The sequence below is a fragment of the Oncorhynchus clarkii genome, chromosome 26, assembly GCF_045791955.1.
Source record: "Oncorhynchus clarkii lewisi isolate Uvic-CL-2024 chromosome 26, UVic_Ocla_1.0, whole genome shotgun sequence".
Lineage (NCBI taxonomy): Eukaryota > Metazoa > Chordata > Actinopteri > Salmoniformes > Salmonidae > Oncorhynchus > Oncorhynchus clarkii.
The window spans coordinates 33,044,761-33,071,305 of NC_092172.1; the positions used below are offsets into that span (position 1 = coordinate 33,044,761).

General features: G+C 43.4%; 2 protein-coding genes across 5 annotated transcripts; one reads left to right on the plus strand and one right to left on the minus strand.

Annotated features, from left to right (window-relative positions):
- Positions 1 to 11,299, plus strand: LOC139384780 (E3 ubiquitin-protein ligase MARCHF3). 3 transcript variants are annotated; one of them, XM_071129660.1, is made up of 5 exons: positions 1 to 204; positions 1,999 to 2,208; positions 2,691 to 2,895; positions 6,269 to 6,475; positions 7,712 to 11,299. In XM_071129660.1, exons 2-5 carry the CDS (start codon positions 2,024 to 2,026, stop codon positions 7,868 to 7,870), a joined length of 756 nt encoding a protein of 251 aa, XP_070985761.1. In that variant the 5' UTR covers positions 1 to 204; positions 1,999 to 2,023; the 3' UTR covers positions 7,871 to 11,299. The 3 variants fall into 3 exon arrangements, with proteins under 3 accessions (XP_070985761.1, XP_070985762.1, XP_070985760.1); XM_071129661.1 differs by lacking the exon at positions 7,712 to 11,299 and adding an exon at positions 7,124 to 7,207 and having other exon boundaries at positions 118 to 204; XM_071129659.1 differs by having other exon boundaries at positions 122 to 204; positions 2,002 to 2,208.
- LOC139384779 (lamin L3) lies at positions 9,573 to 25,985 on the minus strand. Of its 2 annotated transcripts, XM_071129658.1 has the most exons (12): positions 25,099 to 25,534; positions 21,369 to 21,525; positions 20,759 to 20,884; positions 20,183 to 20,353; positions 17,411 to 17,536; positions 15,266 to 15,486; positions 14,286 to 14,508; positions 12,936 to 13,043; positions 12,656 to 12,772; positions 11,881 to 11,985; positions 11,581 to 11,650; positions 9,573 to 10,637 (listed from the first exon to the last, which is right to left on the minus strand). In XM_071129658.1, the coding sequence occupies exons 1-11, from the start codon at positions 25,461 to 25,463 to the stop codon at positions 11,612 to 11,614; spliced, it is 1,758 nt and encodes a 585-aa protein (XP_070985759.1). In that variant the 5' UTR covers positions 25,464 to 25,534; the 3' UTR covers positions 9,573 to 10,637; positions 11,581 to 11,611. The 2 variants fall into 2 exon arrangements, with proteins under 2 accessions (XP_070985759.1, XP_070985758.1); XM_071129657.1 differs by lacking the exon at positions 11,581 to 11,650 and having other exon boundaries at positions 10,521 to 10,637; positions 25,099 to 25,985.
- Between the last annotated feature and the right edge of the window lie 560 nt (positions 25,986 to 26,545).

The window sequence follows — 26,545 nt, forward strand, 5'->3', positions numbered from 1 at the left end:
AGGATACTTCATCTGCAGCCACACACACACACGCTGCTACTGCTGCGACTGAGTTTCTCACTCTCTCTGTCTCACACACACAGACACTCAAACAGAAAGGGATATAGAGAAGAGAGAGAGACAGAGAAATAGCAAGCAGCCCTTGAGAGTAGGGCTTCACACTTTTTATTGAGGCCTGGTGACATGAAGAACTCTACTGGGATGGTAAGATCACTTGTTTACGTCTCTCACTGTCTCTCTCTCTCTCCCTCTCTCGCTCTCTCTCTCTCTCTCTCTCTCTCTCTCTCTCTCTCTCTCTCTCGCTCTCTCTCTCTCTCGCTCTCTCTCTCTCTCTCTCTCTCGCTCTATCTCTCTCTCCCTCTCTCTCTCTCTCTCTCTCGCTCTCTCTCTCTCTCGCTCTCTCTCTCTCTCTCTCTCGCTCTATCTCTCTCTCCCTCTCTCTCTCTCTCTCTCTCGCTCTCTCTCTCGCTCTCTCTCTCTCTCTCTCTCTCTCTCTCTCTCTCTCTCTCTCTCTCTCTCTCTATCTCTCTCTCTCTCCCTCCCTCTCTCTCTCTCTCTCTCTCTCGCTCTCTCTCTCTCTCCCTCTCTCTCTCTCTCGCTCTCTCTCTCTCTCTCTCTCTCTCTCTCTCTCCTCTCTCTCTCTCTCTCCCATTTTGACATGTCCCACATCAAGATTTGAACCCACTTTATTTAACCTCTTGACCTGGGAAAACATGATTTATTATGAAGTTCAACACGTGCTCTTCATGGCAGAATGTTACAATGAGGTGAAATGAATAGATTGATAGAATGACATGACCCTAAAGGCAGTCTACTCATAGAATGATGACCCATGTGTGTTTGGTGTTATCTTGGCTGTGCCTACAGTAGCAGCTTAGGTATCGGTGTATTGGCACTAGTGTTTTGGTGATTCAGTGAAATTGTTTGTGATACTGAACATGTGGGCTATACTGTCTCTGCAAGAAGGCTTTGGTAGTGAAAGAAGTACTCAACTTTAGAAAAAATACTAAATGAATTGAAATGAGCAAATATTTAGTCAATTCAATTGAACATTAGTTGTATGTTTTGTATGAATCATTGCATTATTAGGCTTAAAGCTAGAATCTGCAGTTAATACAATAACAAAACAGAAACTCCGCCTTTGTTTTGGTAATAAACTGAGGGATGGGGCTGGAGAAATGGAACCACTCTCAAATTCAAAGACAGAGCTATGGATGCAAAGACTGACCATCTATGGTATTAAAATTACAGTTTTAACCATGTTTTAACGCTATACAGTGTGTGTTTACATTTACGTTGTTGACAAACATTGGAGTAAAACAAGCTTATATTTTGGGTTCTGATGGGTTACAACAGTTGAACTAAGCTCATGAAGCATTTAGAAGTGTTTATAAGTCCAAAAATTGATGTAGCACCTAAAGATTCTTGCTACAATAGGTATTACAGTTTGATTGGTGTCAACATGTTTCCCTACCATAAAGCATTATGTGCAGTTCAGATATAATAACAAATTCATCTTCATATCTGACATGGTAGTAACTAGATTCCATTAACAGTGTCTCTTATACAGAAGGACGTATAATCAAATAAGGGACCTAGAGAGGATGTATTATTTCAGTTGTGATTCATCTCTCTTCTCACAGCCGCTGTAGCCTACAGAGTGCCCTCAGTGACTAGGATTGACTATACTGAACATAGACCTTCCATAATAGTCTTATGTATTAGTGTAAATGGCTAGAGGTCATTGGTAGTGGCTATGTCAAAGCTACTTACTGTATATGGGAGCGTATTCCTGACATAATTCAATTCAAATTGGGACTTGATTTTGCCATAATCAACTTCACAGTCAAATAGTTGGATGGTCAAACTCCTGGATTTAGCCACATGGCTTCATTGTTTTGAACTGATTCTCCTGCCAACAAATACCATTGCAAGATATATGATCACAGTGTACACTGATATTATATGATGCTAATATATTATTGTCCAAATGTGTAGCAGAACCCCACACCAGTCTGATTGAATGGCCCCCTCTGTAGCAGCCATGGCCCCAGAGCAGCTCCTGGGCCCGCAGGTATGCAGTCCTGTAGGGGAAATGAAGGTCTTGCCTGAGGAGGAACGAGGGGAGGAGTCTGACCCCTGTCCTCAGGAAGTGATGGACTGCTATGGCCACTCCCCCTCAATGACTCACAGCCCCAGCACCGACAGGTGGGTCAGGAAACAAACAGACACACAACACACAGAACACACACACACACACACACACACACACACACACACACACACACACACACACACACACACACACACACACACACACACACACACACACACACACACACACACACACACACACACAGAAACACCCACAAAGGGAGGCAAGGGAGAGAGAGTGAAACACAGTGAGGAAGAGAGAGGATAAGAACACATGGTACAAGAAGGAGGGGGGTTAGAGAAGTTGTATGTGAGGTTATTCATAGAAGAATCCTTTAATAAGGGGATTTAAATGATGTACAATAACATTCATTGACTCTCTCTTACGTCCTCCTTGTCTGGGTCCCAAATGTCTCCTTATTCCCTATATAGTGCACTACTTTAGACCAGAGCCCTGTGGTGTCAAATAAAGGGAATAGTGTGCCATTAGGGACTCATCCCTGGACTCTCCGTTTTGTCTCTCTGTTGTCCTGCAGTCTTAGCAGTGAGGAGCCCTTCTGTCGTATCTGCCACGAGGGAGGGGGTGTCGGGGAGCTGCTCTCCCCCTGTGAGTGTTCAGGGACGCTGGCCATGGTCCACCGAGGCTGCCTGGAACACTGGCTCACTGCCTCCAACAGCAGCCGCTGTGAACTCTGCCACCACCAGTACGCCCTGGAGAGACTGCCCAAGCCACTCACTGAGGTAGGGGAGAAAGAGTAGGGTGAAGTTACCCCTAGACGCTTATCTTGGGTCAGTTTATCATTTCCCCCCACTATTGGTTAAGGTTAGGATTAAGGGAGGGGACGCTGATTCTAGATCTGTCCTTCATGGAAATTTTACTGTGGTGTTAGGTGAGACGGAGACATACGCACTCACATGCATTAAGGCATAGACACATGCAAGCAAACACACACGCTCAAGCACACATACACTAACAAACGCACACTCATAAGCAACCACACACATTTCCGGGAGAAAGGGTGCACACACCAGAGGAGGCTGGTTGGGGGGAGCTATAGTAGGACGGGCTCATTGTAATTAATGGTTGAACTGCAATTAATCAAACAGAGTCAAATGGGGTACAAAATAGATGTCATAAAAAACACCATAAAACTACAGTAAAATAGTCATCACATACAGTGCATTTGGAAAGTATTCAGACAGCTTTCCTTTTCTACATTCATTTTGTTACGTTACAGCCTTATTCTAAAATCGATTGAATTATATTTTTTCCTTATTAATCTACACACAATACCCCATAATGACAAAGCGAAAACAGTGCAAATGTATATATCTTTTTAAATACCTTATTTACATAAGTATTCAGACACTTTGCTATGAGACTCAAAATTGAGCTCAGGTGGATCCTGTTTCCACTGATCATCCTTGAGATGTTTCTACAACTTGGAGTCCACCTGTGGTAAATTCAATTGATTGGACATGATTAGGAAAGGCACACACCTGTCTATATAAGGTCCCACAGTTGACAGTGCATGTCAGAACAAAAACCAAGCCATGAGGTCGAAGGAATTGTCAGTAGAGCTCCAAGACAGGATTGTGTTGTGGCACAGATCTGGGAAAGGGCACCAAAACATTTCTGCAGCGTTGAAGGTCCCCAAGAACACAGTGACGTCCATCATTCTTAAATAGAAGAAGTTTGGAACCACCAAGACTCTTCTTAAAGCTGGCCGCCCTGCCAAACTGAGCAATCAGGAAGAAGGGCCTTGGTCAGGGAGGTGACCAAAAACCCGATTGTCACTCTGACAGAGCTCCTCTGTGGAGATGGGAGGACCCTCCAGAAGGACAACCATCTCTGCAGCACTCCACCAATCAGGCCTTTATGGAGAGTGGCCAGACGGAAGCCACTCCTCAGTAAAAGACACATGACAGCCCGCTTGGAGTTTGCCAAAAGGCACCTAAAGGACTCAGAACATAAGGAACAAGTTTCTATGGTCTGATGAAATCAAGATTCAAGTCTTTGGCCTGAATACCAAGTGTCACGTCTGGAGGAATCCTGGCACCATCACTACAGTGAAGCATGGTTGTGGCAGCATCATGCTGTGGGGATATTTTTCAGAGGCAGGGACTGGGAGAATTATCAGGATCGAGGGAAAGCTGAACAGAGCAAAGTACAGAAAGAACCTTGATGAAAACCTGTTCCAGAGAGCTCAGGACCTCAGAAGGGGGCGAAGGTTCACCTTCCAACAGGACAACAACCCTAAGCACACAGTCAAGACAAAGCAGGAGTAGCTTCGGGACAAGTCTCTGAATGTCCTTGAGTGGTCCAGCCAGAGCCCGGACTTGAACCCGATCAAACATCTCTGCAGAGACCTGAAAATGGCTGTGCAGCGACGCTGCCAAAGGTGCTTCAACAAAGTAATGAGTAAAGGTTCAGAATATTTATGTAAATGTGATATTTTCAGTTTGTTTATTTTATTAATATTAACTTTGCTAAAAATTTGAAAAAACATTTTCTTCTTTGTTATTATGGGGTATAGTGTGAAGATTGATGAGGGGGAAAAAACAATTGAATACGTTTTAGAATAAGACTGTAAAGTAACAAAATGTGGGAAAAGTACTTTCCGTATGCACTGTACATCAACTATATTATGTAGTCTCAATGTATCAGGACTGAGGTCACTTTCAATTCACTACCTGACTTGACTCAATTGAAATGGAATTTACCCCAACCCACCTGTCACTTAATTTCAAACCCATTAAGGAATATACTGCTGTCTCAGAACTGCTGTCTCAGAGATAGTCTTCATAGAAGAGAAGAAAACAAACATTATTCAGGTTGCAGATAGATATATATAATGTGTAGAACTGCAACGATTCCCTATACTACAGTCCACATAACCCTATCAATTCTATTCAATACATTTCTATATGGCCATTGTGTAACAATTCACCCTCCTGAACAGACCCCCTAGCTGGATTCACATTGGAGTGTGTGATGTCACTGACTGCTTTTACCAGTAAAGCCACTTAGCCTGAGAAACAGATTAGATGGTGTTTCCTGTCACTAGCTAGCTGAGCTGCAGCTGCTCCATAGAGTTTGATAGATGGTTCACTTGGCCCAAACACTGTTTTAGCATGGGCACAGTGATATCAAGGGCTTTCATCATTGTGAAGTAGTCAACTGGGTGGTACTTGCAATTGCTTAAGGAAGGATCCCAGAATTTCATCCAGGTCAGCAGAAGGGGTCAGCCAATGAAATACATTCCTGAGAAAACATTCCGTAATGGCAGGCGACAGTGAATAACCAACCTTGGCTTTAGCCTAAACTTCCAGATTATACACACTCCAGCACAGTAAGTGGTGCTATGCACATTTTCCGTTTATTTAGAAACTGGCCATTCCCTCTCAGAAGTAGAAATAGAGGGGATTGTCTACTTTAAATGGAGACAGCATTACCCTCAATGGCACTGCCCATGCTGAAACAGAAGCAGCCATTGCAAAGATATGAGCTTTGTAATGCATCTCTATGAGATTCCTCAGGACAGGATAGGACATTACGTCGTCTTGTATTAATGGTCTCCTCCCAGCCTATCGCATGTGTGTTGGCCACTGGCACCAGGTAATCTGTTAAGAACCATGTGTTGTATGGAGGGAGCTAATGTACGAGACACACACACACACACACACACACACACACACACACACACACACACACAGAGTAGGAGACAAAACAACAGCTGATCTGACAGATGAATGGAGATACAGCCTGGTCCGTCACCACAGCGTACAATATTCAGTGGTTAACATTTTAAAGTCTCAAATTCTAAAGTGAAATGTGATTTTCGATACTCATCCAAAAGCCAAAAGCCAACACCATCTAGTGTAGATACTGTACTTGTACATAACAGTGATTTAGATGGTTCTGTTGTCTGGTCTACCCACTCTAACTTTATGTTCCCTGGCCTCCTCTCTGTGTCAGTGAACGACACATATGAAGTCATGCGGTGCTTAATGTCATTTTGAATTGAACTGATATTACCGTCATTCTATCCATTCTAATTACAGTACATCCCCCACCTCCCCCGTCCCCTCTCTCCCTCCCTCCCTTCCTCAGTGGCTGGGCTCACCAGCCATGCAGCACCAGAGACGGACGCTCTGCGGTGACGTCATCTGCTTCCTGTTCATCACGCCGCTGGCTAGCCTATCAGGATGGCTGTGTGTGCAGGGTGCCATGGACCTGTATTTCAGTAACAGTATGGAGGCTGTTGGACTCATGGTGCTCACCCTGGCTCTCTTCACCATCTACTGCTTCTGGACTGTGGTGAGTTGTTGGGGCTGTTGTGGGTTGGGGTTACATTGGGATTGTGTATAGCAGTGGAGGCTGGTGGGAGGAGCTATAGGAGGACAGGCTGGAATGGAATAAACGGAACGGTATCAAACACACAGAAACCATGTTTGACTCCGTTCCATTTCTTCGGTTCCAGCCATTACAATGAGCCCATCCTCCTATAGCTCCTTCCACCAGCCTCCACCAGCCTCCACTGGTATATAGTGTAATGGTGGAACAAAGTAAATAGAATTACTAAGAAAGCTAGAGGTAGTTTCACCAATGCTAACTAGCGTTAGCGCAATGACAAAGTCTATGGGAAAAGCTAGCTGATTGTGCTAAAGCTAGCTGATCCCATAGACTTCCATTCATTACTATCTGTCAGAGATGATAGTGTAAACCAAAGCCAGCTGTTATTGGGCAGTTTCCCATTTAAAACCTTTTTAATGTGTATGTGGACGTGTACGTGGACGTTCCCTCTCTCAAGTGAGAATCTTTGAGCATGCTTACCTATGTACGCTCACGTGGAAAGCATGCTTAAGCGAGAGAGAGAACGCCCACTTACACAGACAGGAAGCAATGATTAACTGACTTTTTGCGACGTCTTCATTATCCACCATCTTTGCTGTCCGTTTTGTTCAGTTTGGTGCCTAATCAACATGGCCCTGGTTGGGGAAGTAAACAAACACAGCTTGCATAAGTGAAGTCACCTGTGTTTAAATTAAAGGGGAAGTTAAGTATTTTACAACTTAATGTTAGATGGTTCCTCACCCTGAAGGAAGTCTATGCACCAGGAGAGATTGTAATCCATGGTTCTGTTTCTTTAGAACAGCCACTACAAACTTCCCTGACTTAAAGAGAAATGTCACAGTTTTCCCTTGTCATACTCATCATCTCCTCATCAGCACCACCGCAACATCAACATGTGTGAAAATGGTGCGTTTCTATGTTTTGTAGTAAAAAAAGATAGAGGAAGATAAACGTTTCCAATGACATCTGTGTGCATCATGTGATTTTAACCAATTATGAGTAGGCATTGCCTACCAATTGGTTGATGTCATTGGAAACACTTATCTTCCTCTATCTTTATTAATACAAAACATAGAAATGCTCTGTTTTCACATATGTTGATGTTGGGGTGGTGCTGGAGTGAACATGAAGTTGAATATTTAAAAAACGTCCCTTTAAGCCACTGTCTGGTAAAAATCAACTGCTCTCTTCCACCACCAGGTGTCGCTGCGCTATCACATCCACCTGTTCAGGACGTGGAAACGGACAGACCAGAGAGTTAGGCTACAGATCCCCCGACCAGCACGAACCATGCACACACACCACACACTGAACCTCAGCTTCCTTAGCAAGGACACCAGAAAGGAGACTGTGGTATAGATGGAGTGGAACTGGGTGCAGTGTCCACGATACTTTGGCAAGAAGACTGTGATGTAGCCAGAATGGGACGGGGTCTAGTGTCACATTTCTAGTGTCACATTTAACAGGTCCCCAGTGTCCGGTCTGGAGCGTGAAGTCACAAGCTCTGCTGGTTGGCTTCTGCACAGCAACCTAGTGGTGCCAAAAGCCCTGGTCTGCCCAAAAAAGCCTATGTCAACCATCGCCAGAACGGCCAAACATATATATTTTTACGCCCGTTTTGGACTCCAAAATGTGTTTATTATGATCAAGTTCAATCCCGATGGTGAATTATTTAAAAGTTTGCTACAAATCGAGAAATTGTATTAAATAATGATCCATTCTGACTGCTACATTTGTCATCACACAGGATCAGGTGCTGACACAGACCAATCAGGGACCATAAAGCTACGAGCAGGCTCTCTCAGGCAGGATGAAAACGACTACATTGACCATGATCCTTCGCTAGTTACTGCCACTTTCACCATGATCCTTAGTGATTCTTTGGCGCCATTCAGCAATATGGTCCGCTTCAAATTCAAATAATTCCATGCGCCATCGGGAGCTTTCATAGGAACACGTGGATGATGTCAGCGCTATCACCATCTACTGGTTTTAATGTCTATGGTTTCCTGGGCAAGGATACTTTGGTGTAGCTGGAGTGGAACTGGTCCCAGTATCCACTGTATGCTCAGCAAGGAGACAATGACATGAGCAAGGAGACAGGTGGATTGAAACCAGGCCAGATCTCACTAAGGATACAGTGGTGTTGCTGTAATGGGACTGGGCCCAGTCCTCATGCTGCTTCAACAAGGATACAAGGTTCATTTCTATTAGAATAAGGCCCCATCTCTACACTTTTTTAACAAAGACTTGGATCAAGGAGACAGCAATGAAAATGTTCTACCAAGGAACCTTCAGAGGACCAAACCTTCCTCTGCGGAGAATACTTTTTATATATTTATAGACACCAGCCTTTGAGACTTACTCAGTTGAACATAACTATTTTCTAAAGACTGTTTTGTAAAAGAGTGATGAGATTAATGACAATGAAATTGATGTCCCACTCCCAATTGATGTTGAGTTTTTTCCAACCCTGTTCCCAGACTATGAAAAAAAACAACTCTTGGACTCTAAGAATGACTAGTTATTGTTCACTAAACACGCTTTGTTACACCTGCAAATAACCACCTTAGTTAGACCTGCAAACATCTTTAAAGGACATTTCACTCAAAAGGTTTGTTAGATATTTGTAGCTATATTCCTCAATGATGAACACTGTCTAATTTCCTGGTTTCCTGCTTCTAAACAACCAGTGTTGTGGGATGTGGCTACGTTTTTACATCAGACTACTTTAAGGTTTGAAAACGTCTGACAAACTTTGACTTGAAAGTGTAATGTCCCTTTAAGTGACATTTGAAAACAATATTTCCTGAGGACCACAAAGTCAGAAATGTTGCTTTGACGATCTGTGGTGTTTATACAAATCTTTAGTTCCACGTTATACTAAGATTGCCACTACAAACACTGTGGCTAATTACTGTTGTAATATCACTACTAGAGTAACTTCAGCATTACTACAGAGGTATAAGAACCATTTTATGTAAAGGGTTATCCATAGTCCTTCCAGGCACAGGCTATACCAAACCACACCAACAATAAACCAAACACTGACATTAGTTAAGGAAAAATCTTTATTGAAATCATAAGTATTTTGGTGCATAAGGACAAGCCAACATGGAGTTTCTTCGGACGTCAATTGGACGTTCAGAGGATGTTACAGTTAGTTGCTTTTCTAAATAGAAAGAAAATAACGTTTCAGAAATAAAATAAGAAACAATATTGCAAAGCCACCAAAGTACCTGTCAAACACAGGAAAAGCATCCTGTCCACATACTTCAGGATGAACATGAAACATGTCCACATTATATGATGGATATATTCAGTGTATAACTCCTCTCTCAATGGTAAAAAGTGCTGCAGGTTGAAGGGTAAAAACAGCAGAAAACATTCATCTTACAGTTAGTTATAGTACTAACATACTGTAATACCATACAAGTGGAACAATCTGTCATTTTCCCAAACAGGATTTTAAACAGTCAGGACACAAGGCATATTCATACTGTATGACAAATGAAACATATTTTCTTAAAAACTTTGACAATTGAATGATGTGGCATTAAAGACAGTAAGGGCACATGAATGTCACTCGCAGCAAGCGGGAGGAGAGACGTGTTGGGAACCAGAGTAGCAGGACAAACGCCATGTCGCTGCTTAAAGAATACAAGCCTGGTCCCAGATCTGTCTGTGCTGTTTAGACAAATGACCAAAGGAGTTGACTAGACAGCACTAACAGATCTGCAATTTTAAAGGGCTCCCCACTATTTTTCCGGTACAGGCAACTATACAACCAGCCAAACTCTTGCATTAGTTTAGGAAAAAATCTGCATTGAAATCACACACATTTGTGTAGCAGTGCTCCCAAATCACCATCAAGCTCCCACAGGGCACATAAATAATACCATTGGTGACATGGCCAGTGTCAAATGACACCCACTTCCCTGTGCAGTGCCCACGCTGTGGTTCATGGCAAAGTAACGCACTATGTAGGGGATAGGATGTCATTGTAGCCTTTCCAGTGGTATTCCTGGGAATTCCCGGGTCGGATGCAGCGTTCTCAGGTCAGAATTGTGAAAGGAGGAAGGTGGAGTTACATAACAGAGCAACTCTCGTTTGTTCTCCCCGGAGCCTGGAAAACATACAACACAGTGTCAGTGAAGAGATACACACGCTCAGCCTCTTGACACATGCCTCGTGCAAACACTCAAACATACAATTAGTACAGCAATGATCACTCACACAAACAATTAGACTCATAATGTGTGCGTTGGCCAGCACACAGCAAGCATGGTTCATGCAGGAGTGAGGAACACACAGCAAGCTGTGTCATCACAAGGGAGGAACAGCAGCCATTTGCAATGAGGTGTTGCAGGCCACTTCATTTTGGATGCACCCTAGGCCGTACTTAAGCCCACAGGCTCTGTTCAAAACTAGTGCTTGAAGAACCATTTTGATATTAAAATAACATTTTGAAATGATTATGGATTATGTATTAGAAATGTGTAGGGTGCCATTCAGTCATTGGAATAGGCTGATAGACGCCAAGCAGAGAGTTTCCAACCATGTCATTTTGTTTGGCTTCTGATCATTTTAGTGCCATTTTTAAAGATAATTTTGCCAACATCATCAGCAGCTTTGTTCAAAATACCTGGAATGTCTTCATTACCCAATCCTGGAACTGTGTGAAAGAGCCAGACCTTGTGTGTAGTACATTTGTGAAGAACATTGCAATCAGGAACTCACACGTATTGATTGGATTTCTGGATAAATGGGAAATGAGTTGGAACCTCCAGTACCTGCATTTGTGTCTAAAAGAAATGGCTATTTAAGAATGTTGGACCCCACAAAAGCCATAACAAGTGTCCTATATAGGGAATAGAATGCCATATGGGACTTACTATGGCACCCTACAGGTTAGGTTATGGAGCATTAAGAGCTGTAGTAGGGATTAGACAAACAGGGGCTTCGACCCAAATGGCCCCCTCATCTTTGTAGTGCACTATATAGGGAATAGGGGGCGATTTGAGACACATCCAGGGAGTCAACAGCCACGCTGTAGGCAGTCACCTCACCTCCATCGGTCTGTGTCATGAGACAGGCTGTTCACAACACCAGACAGCACTTCCTTTTCCTTCTCTTGGGCTTTTCCATCAAGGGGAATGGAGATCAAAAACACAGTACTGATCAGTTTCCCCTGGGTACAGGCCTGGGTACAGGCCTGGGTACAGGCCTGGGTACAGCATTTACCTGTCTGCTGAGGAGCAGTGTGTTTACAGGTTTTCTGAGGGAGGGAGGGAGGTAGGTATGTATGTATGCATGCGTAGACAGATCAGTGTGGATTTACACATCTCCTGAGGTGTGTGTGTGTTTACCTGTCTCCTGAGGTAGTGAACATCACTCCCTTCCATAAACTCTTCATCAACCTCCACATCGGAGTCTTCCTCTCCTCTCTCCTGCACACGCAGCTCTGCGGTCTCCTAGTGATGATAGACAATGAACATCAAACATCCGCTCACAGCTGTACTGATTGGAGTAGGGTGAGGTTTCCCCCTAGACGCTGATTTTGAGTCAGTTTTCCATTTCCCCCACTAACGGTTAAGATTTGAACTGGTGGAGGGGAAGCTGATCCTAGATCTAAACCTAGAGAAAACTTCACTCTGCTGCAAATTCCTTACACTAATGGTTGCATTCCAGTTCAGCTTATTTGCAGGGTGCTTAATTCATTGTTACACTTGTATAAATCGTGAGACACAAAACACTTCTCCGGGTCTTGTGAGATATCAAGCGTCTCGGAGTAGGAGTGCTGACCTAGGATCAGGTCCCCCCTGTCCATGTCATCTTATTCATTGTGATGTAAAAGGCTGAGAGGTTTGATACATATGGCCCCAGATCCATCTACGCAGCACAGCTGCAATGAAGACAACCTGAAATGCAACAGACATCTCTGCGAGCTTAGGAGCTTAAAGATTTTTGCAAGATGGCTATTAGAGAAGTGCACGAGGATAGAAATCAAATAAACTATAGTCACCCGTGTACAAGGATATGAATGAAATTAACTTGATTTCCCCTGGTGCACAAAAATATAGAAATGTATTAAGTAGATTGGGCCAGTAGACTGGGTCGTGGTGGCCAGTAAGTATGGGTCACCTCTTCATCTGGGTTCAGTAGGGTGACAATCACGTTGTTGACCGGACCCCAGTTCCTCTGGTTCTTCATGACCAGGTCACCTGGAGAGGCCTCTACGCCTGCCTCCGAACCCCAGATCTGACACACACAATCACATTCCCACACGGTCAGCTGGCAACAATGCATGTTTTAAATGTTATTTCAGTTTTGGAGATGAGGACCATTGTATATGGAGGCCTGATTAGTTTCCCCCAATACGTACATGCATATATGTGTGTATTAGGTGCATGCGTGTACTCACAGTGAGGGTGTTGCCCCCAGCCAGTATGTAGGAAGGGGGGATCTGGAAGAACAGTTCAGGAGAGTCCAGGTGACTGCTCCTCACCACCCAGCCCCCTAGTGGCTGCTCCTGGAACAGCAGAAAAAAACAGCCAGGTCTTATTCATTAGGCATGTCCAATAAGGACTGCTTGTTCTGTTACAAAACATTTACAACGGTGAGCCCGAATGAATACAACCCAGTTGAAATTCAGATTGGGGACAGCAGCACGTTTAGCTGGGCGTACTGGAGCAAAATGTTTTGCAATGGAAAACAATGGTCTCTTTTCTAAATTGGACAAGTTCAACGCTTCGCCCTACTGAACACAACCCAGCTCTGTCACACAGTTTCAGAGACTGGAATCCTTGTCAGGATACATTTGCATTGCAATAACACAAAACACAGGTTAGTAAACACAAAACACTGTGTTTATTTCCGGTTTAAAAACGCGTCGCCCTACTGAACACAACCCAGCTCTTTCACACAGTTTCAGAGACTGGAATCCTTGTCAGGATACATTTGCATTGCAATAACACAAAACACAGGTTAGTAAACACAAAACACTGTGTTTATTTCCGGTTTAAAAACGCGTCGCCCTACTGAACACAACCCAGATCTTTCACACAGTTTCAGAGACTGGAATCCTTGTCAGGATACATTTGCATTGCAATGACACAAAACACAGGTGAGTAAACAAAACACTGGACTTAAAGAGACTCTCAATGACACCCTATCCCTCATCTAGTACTCTACTGGTTAACCAGTGGCCTGGGTGACCTTAGAGACTACTTGTTAACCAGTGCCCTGGGTGACTTTAGACTCAAAGTAGTACACTAAGGAGAGACGTAGAGCTTCAGATTCACTCAACACTTGATTGGTTGAAGCCAGGCGGTAGGTACTTCAAGATTGAATCTTTATTAATGGTCAAACTGCCTTGTCCTTTTGTGATATTACAACAAAGAAATTACAAACACTTATTTCCATCTCTGACATCATCGCACTGCACGATAGAAGAACACAATATGTACTGCATTTCATAACCATGCTGCACGATAGAAGAACACAATATGTACTGCATTTCATAACCATGCTGCACGATAGAAGAACACAATATGTACTGCATTTCATAACCATGCTGCACGACTCTCCTCAGCTCAGCAACAACAATAACAATGCTGGTGGGGCAGCCAGTGGCACCATTTCCCCCTACTGCGGATTCCATATTTAATTGGTCAGAGTGGGTGGTAAGTTCACAGACTCTCCTAATTGGTCAGAGTGGGTGGTAAGTTCACAGATTCTCCTAATTGGTCAGAGCAAGGCAGTAGGTAGGTACCTTCTCAGAGTTGTTCTTCAGTGTGACGTAGTTCCCCTTCAGGTCTATCTCCGACACCATCATGTGACTGTGGGCCTTGGCGTGCTGCGAGACCTTGTAGGCTGGCGAGGACCCCGTGCCACCTTCGTTCTTGCGTTTCTTCCCGCGGACAACTCTGCGGGCGCCGTGTGCCTGTGTGCGTGCCACGGCCCCATGCTGGGAGGGGCTCGGGGAGAGGTGGAGTCTGGAAACACAGAACAACGTCAGGGAGATGTTTGGGAAACCCTGGTTTCTCTGTTTTATCTACTGTGCTCCTTCTTTGCTGTCATCTAGTGACTTGTTTTATGTATGACTCCCTTGTTCTCACTAAATGTACCCTCCCCTATTCAAAACCACGACTACTGTGTCTTTTCTAATACTTCTAACCTTAACATGCATTTTGGATAATATATCTACATCACCATTTTGAATATATATATATATATATTTCCTACTGCTGTGTGGCTCAGTTGGTAGAGCACATGCAACACCAGGATTGTGGGTTCGATTCCCACAGAGGACCAGTACGAACAAATATGAAAATGTCAGCACTCACTACTGTAAGTCACTCTGGATAAGAGCTCTGCTAAATGACTAAAATGGAAATACCGTTTACTATGTTGTGTCCACCAATGACTATTCTGTAACCACTTCCTCTTCAAATCAGGGTTAAGTAGAATATGGTTTGTTTAAAACATTGTTACTCCCTGATGAAGGCCAGTTTAAATAAAGGCTTTTTAACTAATTATATGAAGAGTGTCTTGGTCCTCTTAGTTGTTTATGTTTGGTGAAAGGACCTTGTGTGTGTGTGTGTGTGTGTGTGTGTGTGTGCCAAACCTGGGTTGAAATTAAGGTTTCCCCAAATATTTGAATAATTCAGAATAGATTTGCTTTACTCAGATTTGATTTACTAGAATTCACCATTTCAAAACGTATTTGAACCAGGTCTGAGGTGTACGTACCTCTGCTCCTCTCCCTCCAGCATCTTGCGGTAGGCGTTGATCTCCATGTCCAGGGCCAGCTTGACATCCAGCAGCTGCTCGTAGTCCTCCAGCTGGCTCTGCATCTGGGCCCGCATGGCCGACATCTCCTCGTCCTTGTGGCTCAGTCGCTGCTGCCACACCTCACGCTCCCGGTCCAGGGTCCTCTCCAGCTCCCGCACACGCCCCTCTAAGGCCCCGTTCTGAGGGGAGGAGACAGAGAGAGAAGAATCAGAGAGAAATAGGGGTTGTGAGAAAGTCATCCACACAGACAACTTTCAGACTCCCTGACACCAGTCAACATACAGTCATGGCCAAAAGTTTAAAGAACGACCCCATTATTCATTTACAAAGTTTGCTGCTTCAGTGTCTTTAGATATTTCTGTCAGATGTTACTATGGAATACTTAAATATAATTACAAGCATTTCATAAGTGTCAAAGGCTTTTATTGACAATTACATGAAGTTGATGCAAAGAGTCAATATTTGCAGTGTTGACCCTTCTTTTTCAAGACCTCTGCAATCCGCCCTGGCATGCTGTCAATTAACTTCTGGGCCACATCCTGACTGATGGCAGCCCATTCTTGCATAATCAATGCTTGGAGTTTGTCAGAATTTGTGGGTTTTTGTTTGTCCACCCGCCTCTTGAGGATTGACCACAAGTTCTCACTGGGATTAAGGTCTGGGAGGTTTCCTGGCCATGGACCCAAGATATCGATGTTTTGTTCCCCGAGCCACTTAGTTATCACTTTTGCCTTATGGCAATGTGCTCCATCATGCTGGAAAAAGCATTGTTCGTCACCAAACGGTTCCTGGATGGTTGGGAGAAGTTCCTCTCGGAGGATGTGTTGGTAGCAATCTTTATTCATGCCTGTGTTCTTAGGCAAAATTGTGAGTGAGCACACTCCCTTGGCTGAGAAGCAACCCCACACATGAATGGTCTCAGGATGCTTTACTGTTGGCATGACACAGGACTGATGGTAGCGCTCACCTTGTCTTCTCCGGACAAGCTTTTTTACGGATGCCCCAAATAATCGGAATGGGGATTCATCAGAGAAAATGACTTTACCCCAGTCCTCAGCAGTCCAATCCCTGTACCCTTTGCAGAATATCAGTCTGTCCCTGATGTTTTTCCTGGAGAGAGGTGGCTTCTATGCTGCCCTTCTTGACACCAGGCCATCCTCCAAAAGTATTCGCCTCACTGTGCATGCAGATGCACTCACACCTGCCTGTGCCATTCAAGCTTTGTACTGGTGGTGCCCCGATCCCGCAACTGAATCAACTTTAGGAGACGGTCCTGGTGCTTGAGGACTTTCTTAGGTGCCCTGAAGCCTTCTTCACAACAATTCAACCGCTCTCCTTGAAGTTCTTGATGATCCGATAAATGGTCAATTTAGGTGCAATCTTACTGGCAGCAATATCCTTGTATGTGAAGCCCTTTTTGTGCAAAGCAATGATGGCGACACGGGTTTCCTTGCAAGTAACCATGGTTGACAGAGGAAGAACAATGATTCCAAGCACCACCCTCCTTTTGAAGCTTCCAGTCTGTTATTCAAAGTCAATCAGCATGACAGAGTGATCTCCAACCTTGTCCTCGTCAACACTCACACCTGTGTTAACGAGAGAATCACTGACATGATGTCAGCTGGTCCTTTTGTGGCAGGGCTGAAATGCAGTGGAAATGTTTTTGGGGGATTCAGTTCATTTGCATGGCAAAGCGGGACTTTGCAATTAATTGCAATTCATCTGATCACTCTTCATAACATTCTGGAGTATACACAAATTGCCGTCATACAAACTGAGGCAGCAAATTTTGTGAAAATTAATATTTGTGTCATTCTCAAAACTTTTGGCCACGACTGTACATAGTGATCTCGTCTGTTGTTTTTCAGTCTGAAACCAGTCAAATGTTCCTATACTATAATAAAGCCCTAGCAGCAGCCTGGTAGGTACCGGTTTCTGGAATGTCACTCAGACACACCGCCGGGGTGAAGTGTTCTCTAGCTACAGATCTAGGATCAGATTCACTTCCCCAATCTTAAGCATAACCATAGTGGGGGAAGTGCAAAACTGACCCAAGATCAGCATCTATGGGCAACCTTAGCCCTACACACATACAGCAAGTACCTGTTTTTGGAAGTGATTGAGTTGTGAGGAGAGGGTCTCGATGCGGAGCTTGGTGGCAGACAGCTCCTCTCTGGTGGATGAGGCAAAGTCACTACTCTTCAGCGCCGTCTGATGGGCATTCTCCAGCTGTCAAAACACACACCTATGTTACATACACACCAAAGGAAAAGCAATGTGTTAATGTCATATGTTTTAACACGAGACTGAGCTACATTATATGTTTATCATAAGCCACAAATTTGAAAAAAATAAATAAATATGAAAAAAAAAAAAAAAACATTTGGATTTACAGCAATGTTTCTAAATAACTTAATCAGAGGTACATAACATACCAGAGTCAACTGCATACATGTTGAATACTTGAGGTGAACTTGATTTGACCAGTACATATGGTGGACTGGGTTTGCACTTTTGGGACAAGTCGGTTGGTTCCATTTTACAGAGCAAGCCAAATAAGGTGTACCTCAAGTGTTTGCTATTGGCTACAATATGAGGACACTTCTACCGAACACGGGCTGGACCGGTGAGAATACCTTGATCAGCTGGACAAAGCTCTCCCTAATCTGCACTGGCATCTTTCTCACTCCTCTTTTCTCTTCCGTCATCATGCACTCCTGCTCTAACAGTGTGCACGACACACACAGCGACTCCCTGACACACAGCTCTCTCTGAGAGAAACACAGTTATACACCAGCAACACACACACAGTGCCAGTCAAAAGTTTGGACACCTACTCACTCATTTATTTTTGACTGTTTCTACATTGTATAATAACAGTAAAGACATCAAAATAATGAAACACATATGGAATCATTTAGTAACCAAAGAAGTGTTAAATCAAAATATATTTGATATTCTTCAAAGTAGCCACCCTATGGCTTGATGACAGCTTTGCACACTCCTGGCATTCTCTCAACCAGCTTTATTATTTTTTTTAACTAGGAAAGTCAGTTAAGAACAAATTCTTATTAACAATGACGGCCTACTTGTAAAGCCCCCCGGCCAAACCCTTCCCTAACACAGACAACGCGGGGCCAATTGTGCGCCGCCCTATGGGTCTCCCGATTATGGCTGGTTGTGATACAGCCCGGGATCGAACCCAGGTCTGTAGTGATTCCTCTAGCACAACGATGTAATGCCTTAGACTGCTGCGCCACTCAGGACCAGCTTCATGAGGTAGTCACCAGGAATGCATTTCAATTAACAGGTGTGCCTTGTTAAAAGTTCAAAAGTGGAATGTATTTCCTTCATAATGCGTTTGAGCCAATCAGTTGTGTTGTGACAAGGTAGGTTTGGTATACAGAAGATAGGTCTATTTGGTAAGACCATATTATGGCAAGAACAGCTCAAATAAGCAAAGAGAAATGTCCATCATTACTTTAAGACATCAGTCAATGAGGAAAATTGAAAGAACTTTGAAAGTGTCTTCAAGTGCAGTCGCAAAAACCATCAAGCGCTTTGATGAAACTGGCTTTCATGAGGACCGCCACAGGAATGGAAGACCCAGAGTTACCACTGCTGCAGAGGATGTCCATTAGAGTTACCAGCCTCAAATTGCAGTCCAATGCTTCAGAGTTCAAGAAAGACACATCTCAACATCTACTGTTCAGAGGAGACTGCGTGAATCAGGCCTTCATGGTTGAATTGCTGCAAAGAAACCACTACTAAAGGACACCAATAAGAAGAGACTTGCTTTGGCCAAGAAACAGGAGCAATGGACATTAGACCGGTGGAAATCTGTCCTTTGGTCTGAGGAGTCGAAATTTGAGATTTTGGGTTCCAACCGCCGCAGAGTAGGTGAGCTGATGATTTCTGCATGTCTGGTTCCTACCGTAAAGCATGGAGGAGGTGGTGTGATGGTGCTTTTCTGGTGACACTGCAATTTATTTAGAATTCAAGGCACACTTAACCAGCATGGCTATTACAGCATTCTGCAGCGATACGCCATCCCATCTGGTTTGCGCTCAGTGGGACTATCATTTGTTTTTCAACAGGACAATGACCCAACACACTTCCAGACTGTGTAAGAGCTATTTGACCAAGAAGGATAGTGATGGTGTGCTGCATCAGGTGACCTGGCCTCCACAATTCCCCAACCAAATTGAGATGGTTTGGGATGAGTTGGACCGCAGAGTGAAGGAAAAGTAGCCAACAAGTGCTCAGCATGTGGGAACTCCTTCAAGACTGTTGGAAAAGCATTCCAGGTGAAGCTGGTTGAGAGAATGCCAAGAGTGTGCAAAGCTGTCATCAAGCCAAAGGGTGGCTACTTTGAAGAATATCAAATATATTTTGATTTGTTTAACACTTTTCTGGTTTCTACATAACTCCATGTGTGTTATTTCATAGTGTTGATGTCTTCACTATTATCCTACAATGTAGAAAATGGTACAAATAAAGAGAAACTTTTGACTGGTACTGTACATACACACAAACCTCAACATAATCCAAAATACACTGTGTCTGTAAAATGTACATAGGTTCAGAACTTTGTTAAACATCACAGCATAGTTGAAAAATACATGGCTTATAGAAATCAAAACTGAATGGTCTTCAGATAGATGGGATGGGTTGAGGATTGCTGGGTGTGACTAAAACGATCTGCCCTTGAGCAAAGCACTTAACCCAAAAACAATCTGATGGAAGTAGAAGCCTAACTGTTGTTGTCCATTAGTTTACTCCAGTTAGGGGAGGTGGGGCTAGGGGAAAGTATATATTTAAAAAAGAAGAAGAGGCAGGGAGGCAGAGAGGGAGGGAGAGTGAGAGAGTGTGTACCTTGGCATTGAAATTCTTCTCCAGATCCTCTTTATACTGCTGGATTTGTCCGTCGTGCTCCTGCCGTAGCTGCTGCATGGCCTCGGCCAACTTACTCTCAAATTCTTTCTGTCTCCCAGAATCCACCTCCACCAGGCGACTCTCATGTCTGCTCCGGATCTCCCTGACCTCCTACACACATGCGTGCGTGCGCACACACACACAGACATGAACAGACACACACGTCTACCGCAGGAAGACGACATGGGTCACATTCCATTCGAACCCCTAGTCCTCTCCCAGACCCTATTCCCCCCACCACGACCCCTTCTACTCAACATGGAGGAAACGACATGGGCCACATTCCATTCTAACCCCTAGTCCTCTCCCAGACCCTATTCCCACCACCACCACCCCTTCTACTCAACATGGAGGAAACGACATGGGCCACATTCCATTTCAATCCCCAGCTCTTAACCATTTCTTCTCACCCTCACACCCCCTCACTTCTGTGGTAATAGTGGGCCACATGTGATGTCTTTCTTATGCAGCAGATACTGCAGTGTGTGTGTCCGGTTTCAAGTGTGTGTGTGTTACCTGTTCGCCAATGTGTCTCTGGAACTCCAGCTGTTCCCGTAGCGTCTGCACCTGGTTCTCCAGGTCCACCCTCCTAAACATCTCAGAGTTCAGCTGGGTCTTAGTCTCCGCCAGCGCACACTCCAACTGAGACAAGGAGTCAAAGAGATCATCTTTTGCATTCGAGGACTTAACATTTAGCCAAAACGAAGCAACTCCCCTCATAAATTACCTAGCCACGTCTCATAACAGCCCATAAGCGTCTTCTCAGTAGATGCTCGCAAGCTACTGTTAGCCACCCTACACTAGTACCAGCTTAAACCTATGGCTAATTAAACTAGTTAGCTTTAGACTATTTAAAAAAACATCATAACATGAGAATCAAAAGGTTGAATCAGCGCATCTCTAGGCAGAATATACTTTGTTTTGTCTGATGCTGTTTAATGCCTTTTGCGTTGTCAACCACTCCTTCTCAGAGCTGCGTTCACAGCCGACACAGAACCTGATGCATAACACTGTCAAAATGCTGCAAAAACATCTTTATGTGGTGTTGGTTTAATTGTATTTAACTTTAAACAAAACATTAAATTAACCTCACTAGAAGGCCTATAGATGGCAGTCTAGTCCTTACATTGGCCACCTGGGCCTGTAGGTCAGTGACGTCATCCGCCTGTCTTCTGTTATCTGCCAGTTGATTGGCCAGCTCTGCATCTTTAGAGTTGAGGACCGCCTCCAAGTTCCTCCACTGACCCATGGCCATGTTACACTCTGCTTCCTTCTTCTGGTTCCTGGTAGGATGAAAAAGAGAGGACAGGTGGTTACCATGGTTCCTGGAAGGAGGAGAGCAGAGAGAAGACAGGTGGTTACCATGGTTTCTGGAAGGAGGAGGGCAGAGAGAAGACAGGTGGTTACTATGGTTTCTGGAAGGAGGAGGGCAGAGAGAAGACAGGTGGTTACTCTGGTTCCAGGAAGGAGGCAAAAGTGATAGAAAGAAGTGAGAGGTCAGGGAGGTTAGTATGATTCCTGGAAGGAGTGAAGAGATGACAAGAGATGAGAAGATATGGCTTCCATTGTTCCTGATGGGAGGAAAAAGAGATCACATTTAAATTTGAGTAATTTAGCAGAGGCTCTTATCCAGAGTGACTTACAGGAGCATTTTGGGTTAAGTGCTTTGCTCAAGGGCAGATCGACAAATTTTTCATTTAGTCAGCTCAGGATACGAACTGGCAACCTTTCATGACTACAAAATTCAGGTTAGCCAACTATGGTGTTACAGGGACTACCTGTTAGTGGGACTAGGTCCCCATCTAGTGGCCTTCATTTGTATTGCATCTAGAGTATGTGACGTTGCATTGTTGTCTATCCATCCTAGCGTTCTGTTCTGAACATGACTGAAGTTAAAGTGCAAATGAATGCAAGAACCAACTTCTCTGGTTGAAATGTGGCATTAGTCATACATGTATTCCAGTGTCAAAATTGACAAAAAAGTGTAGGTATGATAATTTTGGGCATAAAATCAGTATTATTCCAAAACAAAGTAGTGGGATATTTGTCTAACTAGTGGTTGACTTGGACTGAAATAGGTGGCGGTAGCCTACTCCTTTTGGGTGCAGGTACTGTTTATATTTAGGTGCAGGAACTCCATAATACTTTGGAGCTAATATTCTATTTGAGGTGCAGGAACTCAAGCAGTTGACCTCTTGCCCAAGTCAAGCAGTCTGAGAATTGACTGGAGATGATGTGTGCACTTGTATCCCAACTGCCACTTGTCAACATTCTGAACCCAGTAGTGAGCATCTTGTATCCCAACTGCCACTTGTCAATATTCCAACATTCTGAACCCAGTAGTGAGCATCTTGTATCCCAACTGCCACTTGTCAATATTCCAACATTCTGAACCCAGTAGTGAGCATCTTGTATCCCAACTGTCACTTGTCAAACAGCTCGGGGGTTTGAACTTGCAACCTTTCGGTTACTAGTCCAACACTCTAACCACTAGGCTACCTGCCGCTTTACATGATTCACTATGAAACAGTGCCAGAAAGACGCATACTAATAGAGAAAGTTGAAAAAAACATAACGGCACCGAGGCACACACGTCACACCCACCAGTGATTTGATAGGCTGATTTATCTAACGTGGCTTTCCTGCTCAATGTGCCTGCTAGCTAGCTTCATTGACAAACACAGATGGAACTTAGCCTGCTAGTGATTTTGAGCGCTGATAAACAGCGTGTAGCTTATGCTTTATTTACAATTGTTTGTCAGCTTGCTGATTAAGGTTGGAACGAATCAGTCCTGTGCAGCTGTTGTTTCTTCATGTTCTGTATGATGTCATGTTTCGTGTGGACCCCAGGAAGAGTAGCTGCTGCTTTTGCAACATTGAAATGGGGATCCGAATAAAATACCAAATAAACAGCTCCATGTGTGCAGCAGCAGACGGGATATTCATCTGCATTGCAATGCTAGTTGTCATGCACATTTTTGAACTTGAGAAATACTGCACCAAACACCTAGCTAGGATGTAAAATTGCACAACAAAAATGTCCTCTGCAAAAACGTCAAAATTAATTACAGATTTCTTCATTCATCTTAGATCAATTGTGACTATTTTGGGGAGGTGGTAAGCTAGTGGCTCTGTTGTTGCTACGGTGTGTCAAAAGTGACAAATGAAAAAGAGAGAAAATATTTCAGAGAAAAACAGCTCCCTTGGACCTTTTAAGAAAAAAAAGATTTCAGTCTTGTGGGCGTGGTTCGATGTGGGTGTGTTATCAAACCACACCCCCAAGACTGAAATCTAAGTTTTCTTTAAAAAAAAAAAAGGTCCACGGGTGCCATTTTTACCTCAATATCAAATCATTTCTGGGTAACAATTAAGTACCTTACTGTGAACATTTTATTTGAAAACAGTAAAAAATATATATATATTTAAAATAGCTTCTTAGCAAAGAGTAATTTCTCAAGCAAGAATTTTGCTAGGACTGTCAGAGTGGTCTGAATGGGGAGGGGAAAAATGACAACTATCTGTTATTGGCAGAGAGGCTTGGAACTCTTTCTGATTGGTCTATTAACTAATTCACAGCATGGTGATGTAACCACGGACAAAACCCTCATCCCACCAAAACAGGCCGACATTTCAGGTGGTCTTTCAAACAGCTTTTACACTAAAAGTACATTATCATTTTCACAAATTCACAGTATTAGTCCAACCTCAGTGTGAAAATGTATATAAAACTCACTCATAAAATCACATTTGACTGCACTAGGCCTTTAAATGAGCAACAGAAAAACAAAGGGAATCACTGAGTTCAGTCGCCCTTTAAATCTTAGCTCCGACTCTGCCATTATTACTACACAAACACCTGGTGGGAGGAAAAGAGATGACAGAAGACAGGTGGTTGCTATGGTTACTTGCAGGGTAAGATAGAGATGACAGAAGTTTGATGGTTACTATGGTTCCTGTTAGGATAGAATAGAGATGACAGAAGTCTGATGGTTACTATGGTTCCTGTTAGGATAGAATAGAGATGACAGAAGTCTAATGGTTACTATGGTTCCTGTTAGGATAGAATAGAGATGACAGAAGTCTGATGGTTACTATGGTTCCTGTTAGGATAGAATAGAGATGACAGAAGTCAAGTGCTTATATGCTTCACTTCCTGAAGGGAGTGATTTTAGAGATCCTTTTTTATTCTGGGTATAATTCAATTGTTACTTTAATTGTGGATGTTAATACACGGCATATGGTTCTATTGATATTAGGCTACTATTATGATATTAGGTTACTATAATGATATTGTGGTTATTCAAACAAGAGATAGCAGAAGGATAATAATAACAGGAGGATATTCTCATGCTTCCTATTAGGAAAGAAAGATGACAAACCAAATCTAAAAGGTAATCATTACTATCTGTAGATCATATCTTGCAAAGACAAACAATATGATCATAAATGGGGAACCCCATACTCCAAGAGTGTCTAAGGGGAGTTGTGATATGCCAAAAACACTAACAATTCACGCGTGTATAATACACAGTTTTACATGGGTGAAATAGGACAAATAAGCACCCACCTAATTAGTATTATTTAAATGGAGAATTTGCGATTGTTTCATTAATGATAAAGGCTACACGTTGATTTTTGAAGAATTTAACTTAGAAATGAATCATTAGCTTAGTTCAACTTTCGTACCCTATCCCAAAATATACAACTTTTTACTGCAACAATTTAGGCCTAATTGCAAACTAACAATTTATGCTATTTTTATTTTTTTAAACTATGGATCTCAACACTCAATGACAACAGCGCGAATACACAGTACAAACATAGATTGGTTTGTAGGTTATTATATCTAACATTACCTGGCTTGTAGGTTGCTATGCTCTTCAGAAAGATGACCCATCTCTATCTGCAGCCGGGCCCTGTCGTTAGCCAGCACGTCCAAGCTCTTCCTCGCGTCGGCCAACTCGGTCTCGTACAGCCGCCGAACGTTGGCCGTCTCCCGGGTCGTGGACTCCTCTTTCTCCTCCAGGAGAAGCAGCATTGAGGACTTGTCATTCTCCAGCTGGCGGACCCGCTCTATGTAGGCGGCCAGGCGGTCGTTCAGGTGGCTAAGCTCCTCTTTCTCCTGGCTTCGGGAGAGCCGGGTTGGGCTGGTGCTGGACGGGCCGGCGCCGCTTCGTCGGGAGGAGCGAGTTGAGCGACTGGTTGAGGTAACTGAAGCCATGGCGCGTTCTCATGTGACTGCATGCGCTGGGTTTGGGATGAGTTTGCACCAATAATTTATGTATACAAGTAGATTACTTTTAGGGGGCGCTGTGTTGAAGCCACCGTGCCTCCATCTTGGCACTCCCCCAACGTTGTAAAAATTTAGGAAGCTATAGATATGCATGTATTAATGTCTACATTCGTTTTTGCCACATTCATTATATTACATACACCTTAATGCATACGTTTACATTACTATTATGTGAGCTAAACAACTAATAACTAAAGTAACTAATGTTACTGTCCCCAACATTACAAAATAAGTACTTAAATACATGTCATTTTGTCCTTGAAACAATTAATTTGAAATACTGTAGAATTCCATTCATTCCTGTGGAGGACTGCTCCTACTGGGGTGTGCTCTCAATGGCCAATAGATAGAATTACATTCCAGGATGTTATACATTATTGGTTTGCACTGAGTTATTATTTTTCCTTCTTCTTCTTCTTCTTCTTCTTCTTCTTCTTCTTCTTCTTCTTCTTTGGTATAATGGTGGTCCACAAACAAACGTTTGAGGTGAATGCTGACACCTACTGTGCTGGAGGTGGTGGCGCAGAGGAATGGAGAATAAATGAATAATCAGTGTATGTTATAAATAAATGGAGGGCATCCGTAGAAGAACGTGGAATAGGCAGGTACATGCATTACACTTATTAGAGATTTCACATGACATTCCTACACAATTAAATGTTCTAAGAGTGTGGAGGTGCCATTACTAGAAACAATACTGTAGTCATCTGATTGTTAATTTTAAGGCCATTGGTCCATTTGAATTAATTGTTTGTTTGCTCTGATTAGTTGCAGGAGTGGCTCTGGAAAATGCACCAATTCAGTTCGATTAAATGAAGGCAGGTACTGAACGTTCTGGAACAGACTCATATGTATGTTTGCTCCATTTGGTGGGTGTGGCTTGATGCAATGAGTGATGCATTTTGAACCCACAACCCAACCCCTCCTAGTTGTTCAACTGGCCATTCAGAACAGCACAATTTCCGTTTAATTGAACGTTGCAGTATGTTTTTTCGTACTGGACGCAGCCC

What these genes read in the sequence shown, in the direction of transcription:
- LOC139384780 (XM_071129660.1), top strand. Translation starts at nt 2,024, where the DNA reads ATGGCCCCCTCTGTAGCAGCCATGGCCCCAGAGCAGCTCCTGGGCCCG. An exon ending in CACAGCCCCAGCACCGACAG is followed by an intron (nt 2,209 to 2,690) that starts GTGGGTCAGGAA and finishes GTTGTCCTGCAG; the next exon opens with TCTTAGCAGTGAGGAGCCCT. An exon ending in TCTACTGCTTCTGGACTGTG is followed by an intron (nt 6,476 to 7,711) that starts GTGAGTTGTTGG and finishes TTCCACCACCAG; the next exon opens with GTGTCGCTGCGCTATCACAT.
- LOC139384779 (XM_071129658.1), bottom strand. Translation starts at nt 25,463, where the DNA reads ATGGCTTCAGTTACCTCAACCAGTCGCTCAACTCGCTCCTCCCGACGA. An exon ending in CTGGAGGGAGAGGAGCAGAG is followed by an intron (nt 14,509 to 15,265) that starts GTACGTACACCT and finishes CTGTGTTTCCAG; the next exon opens with ACTCCACCTCTCCCCGAGCC. An exon ending in TGAAGAACAACTCTGAGAAG is followed by an intron (nt 13,044 to 14,285) that starts GTACCTACCTAC and finishes CTGCTGTTCCAG; the next exon opens with GAGCAGCCACTAGGGGGCTG.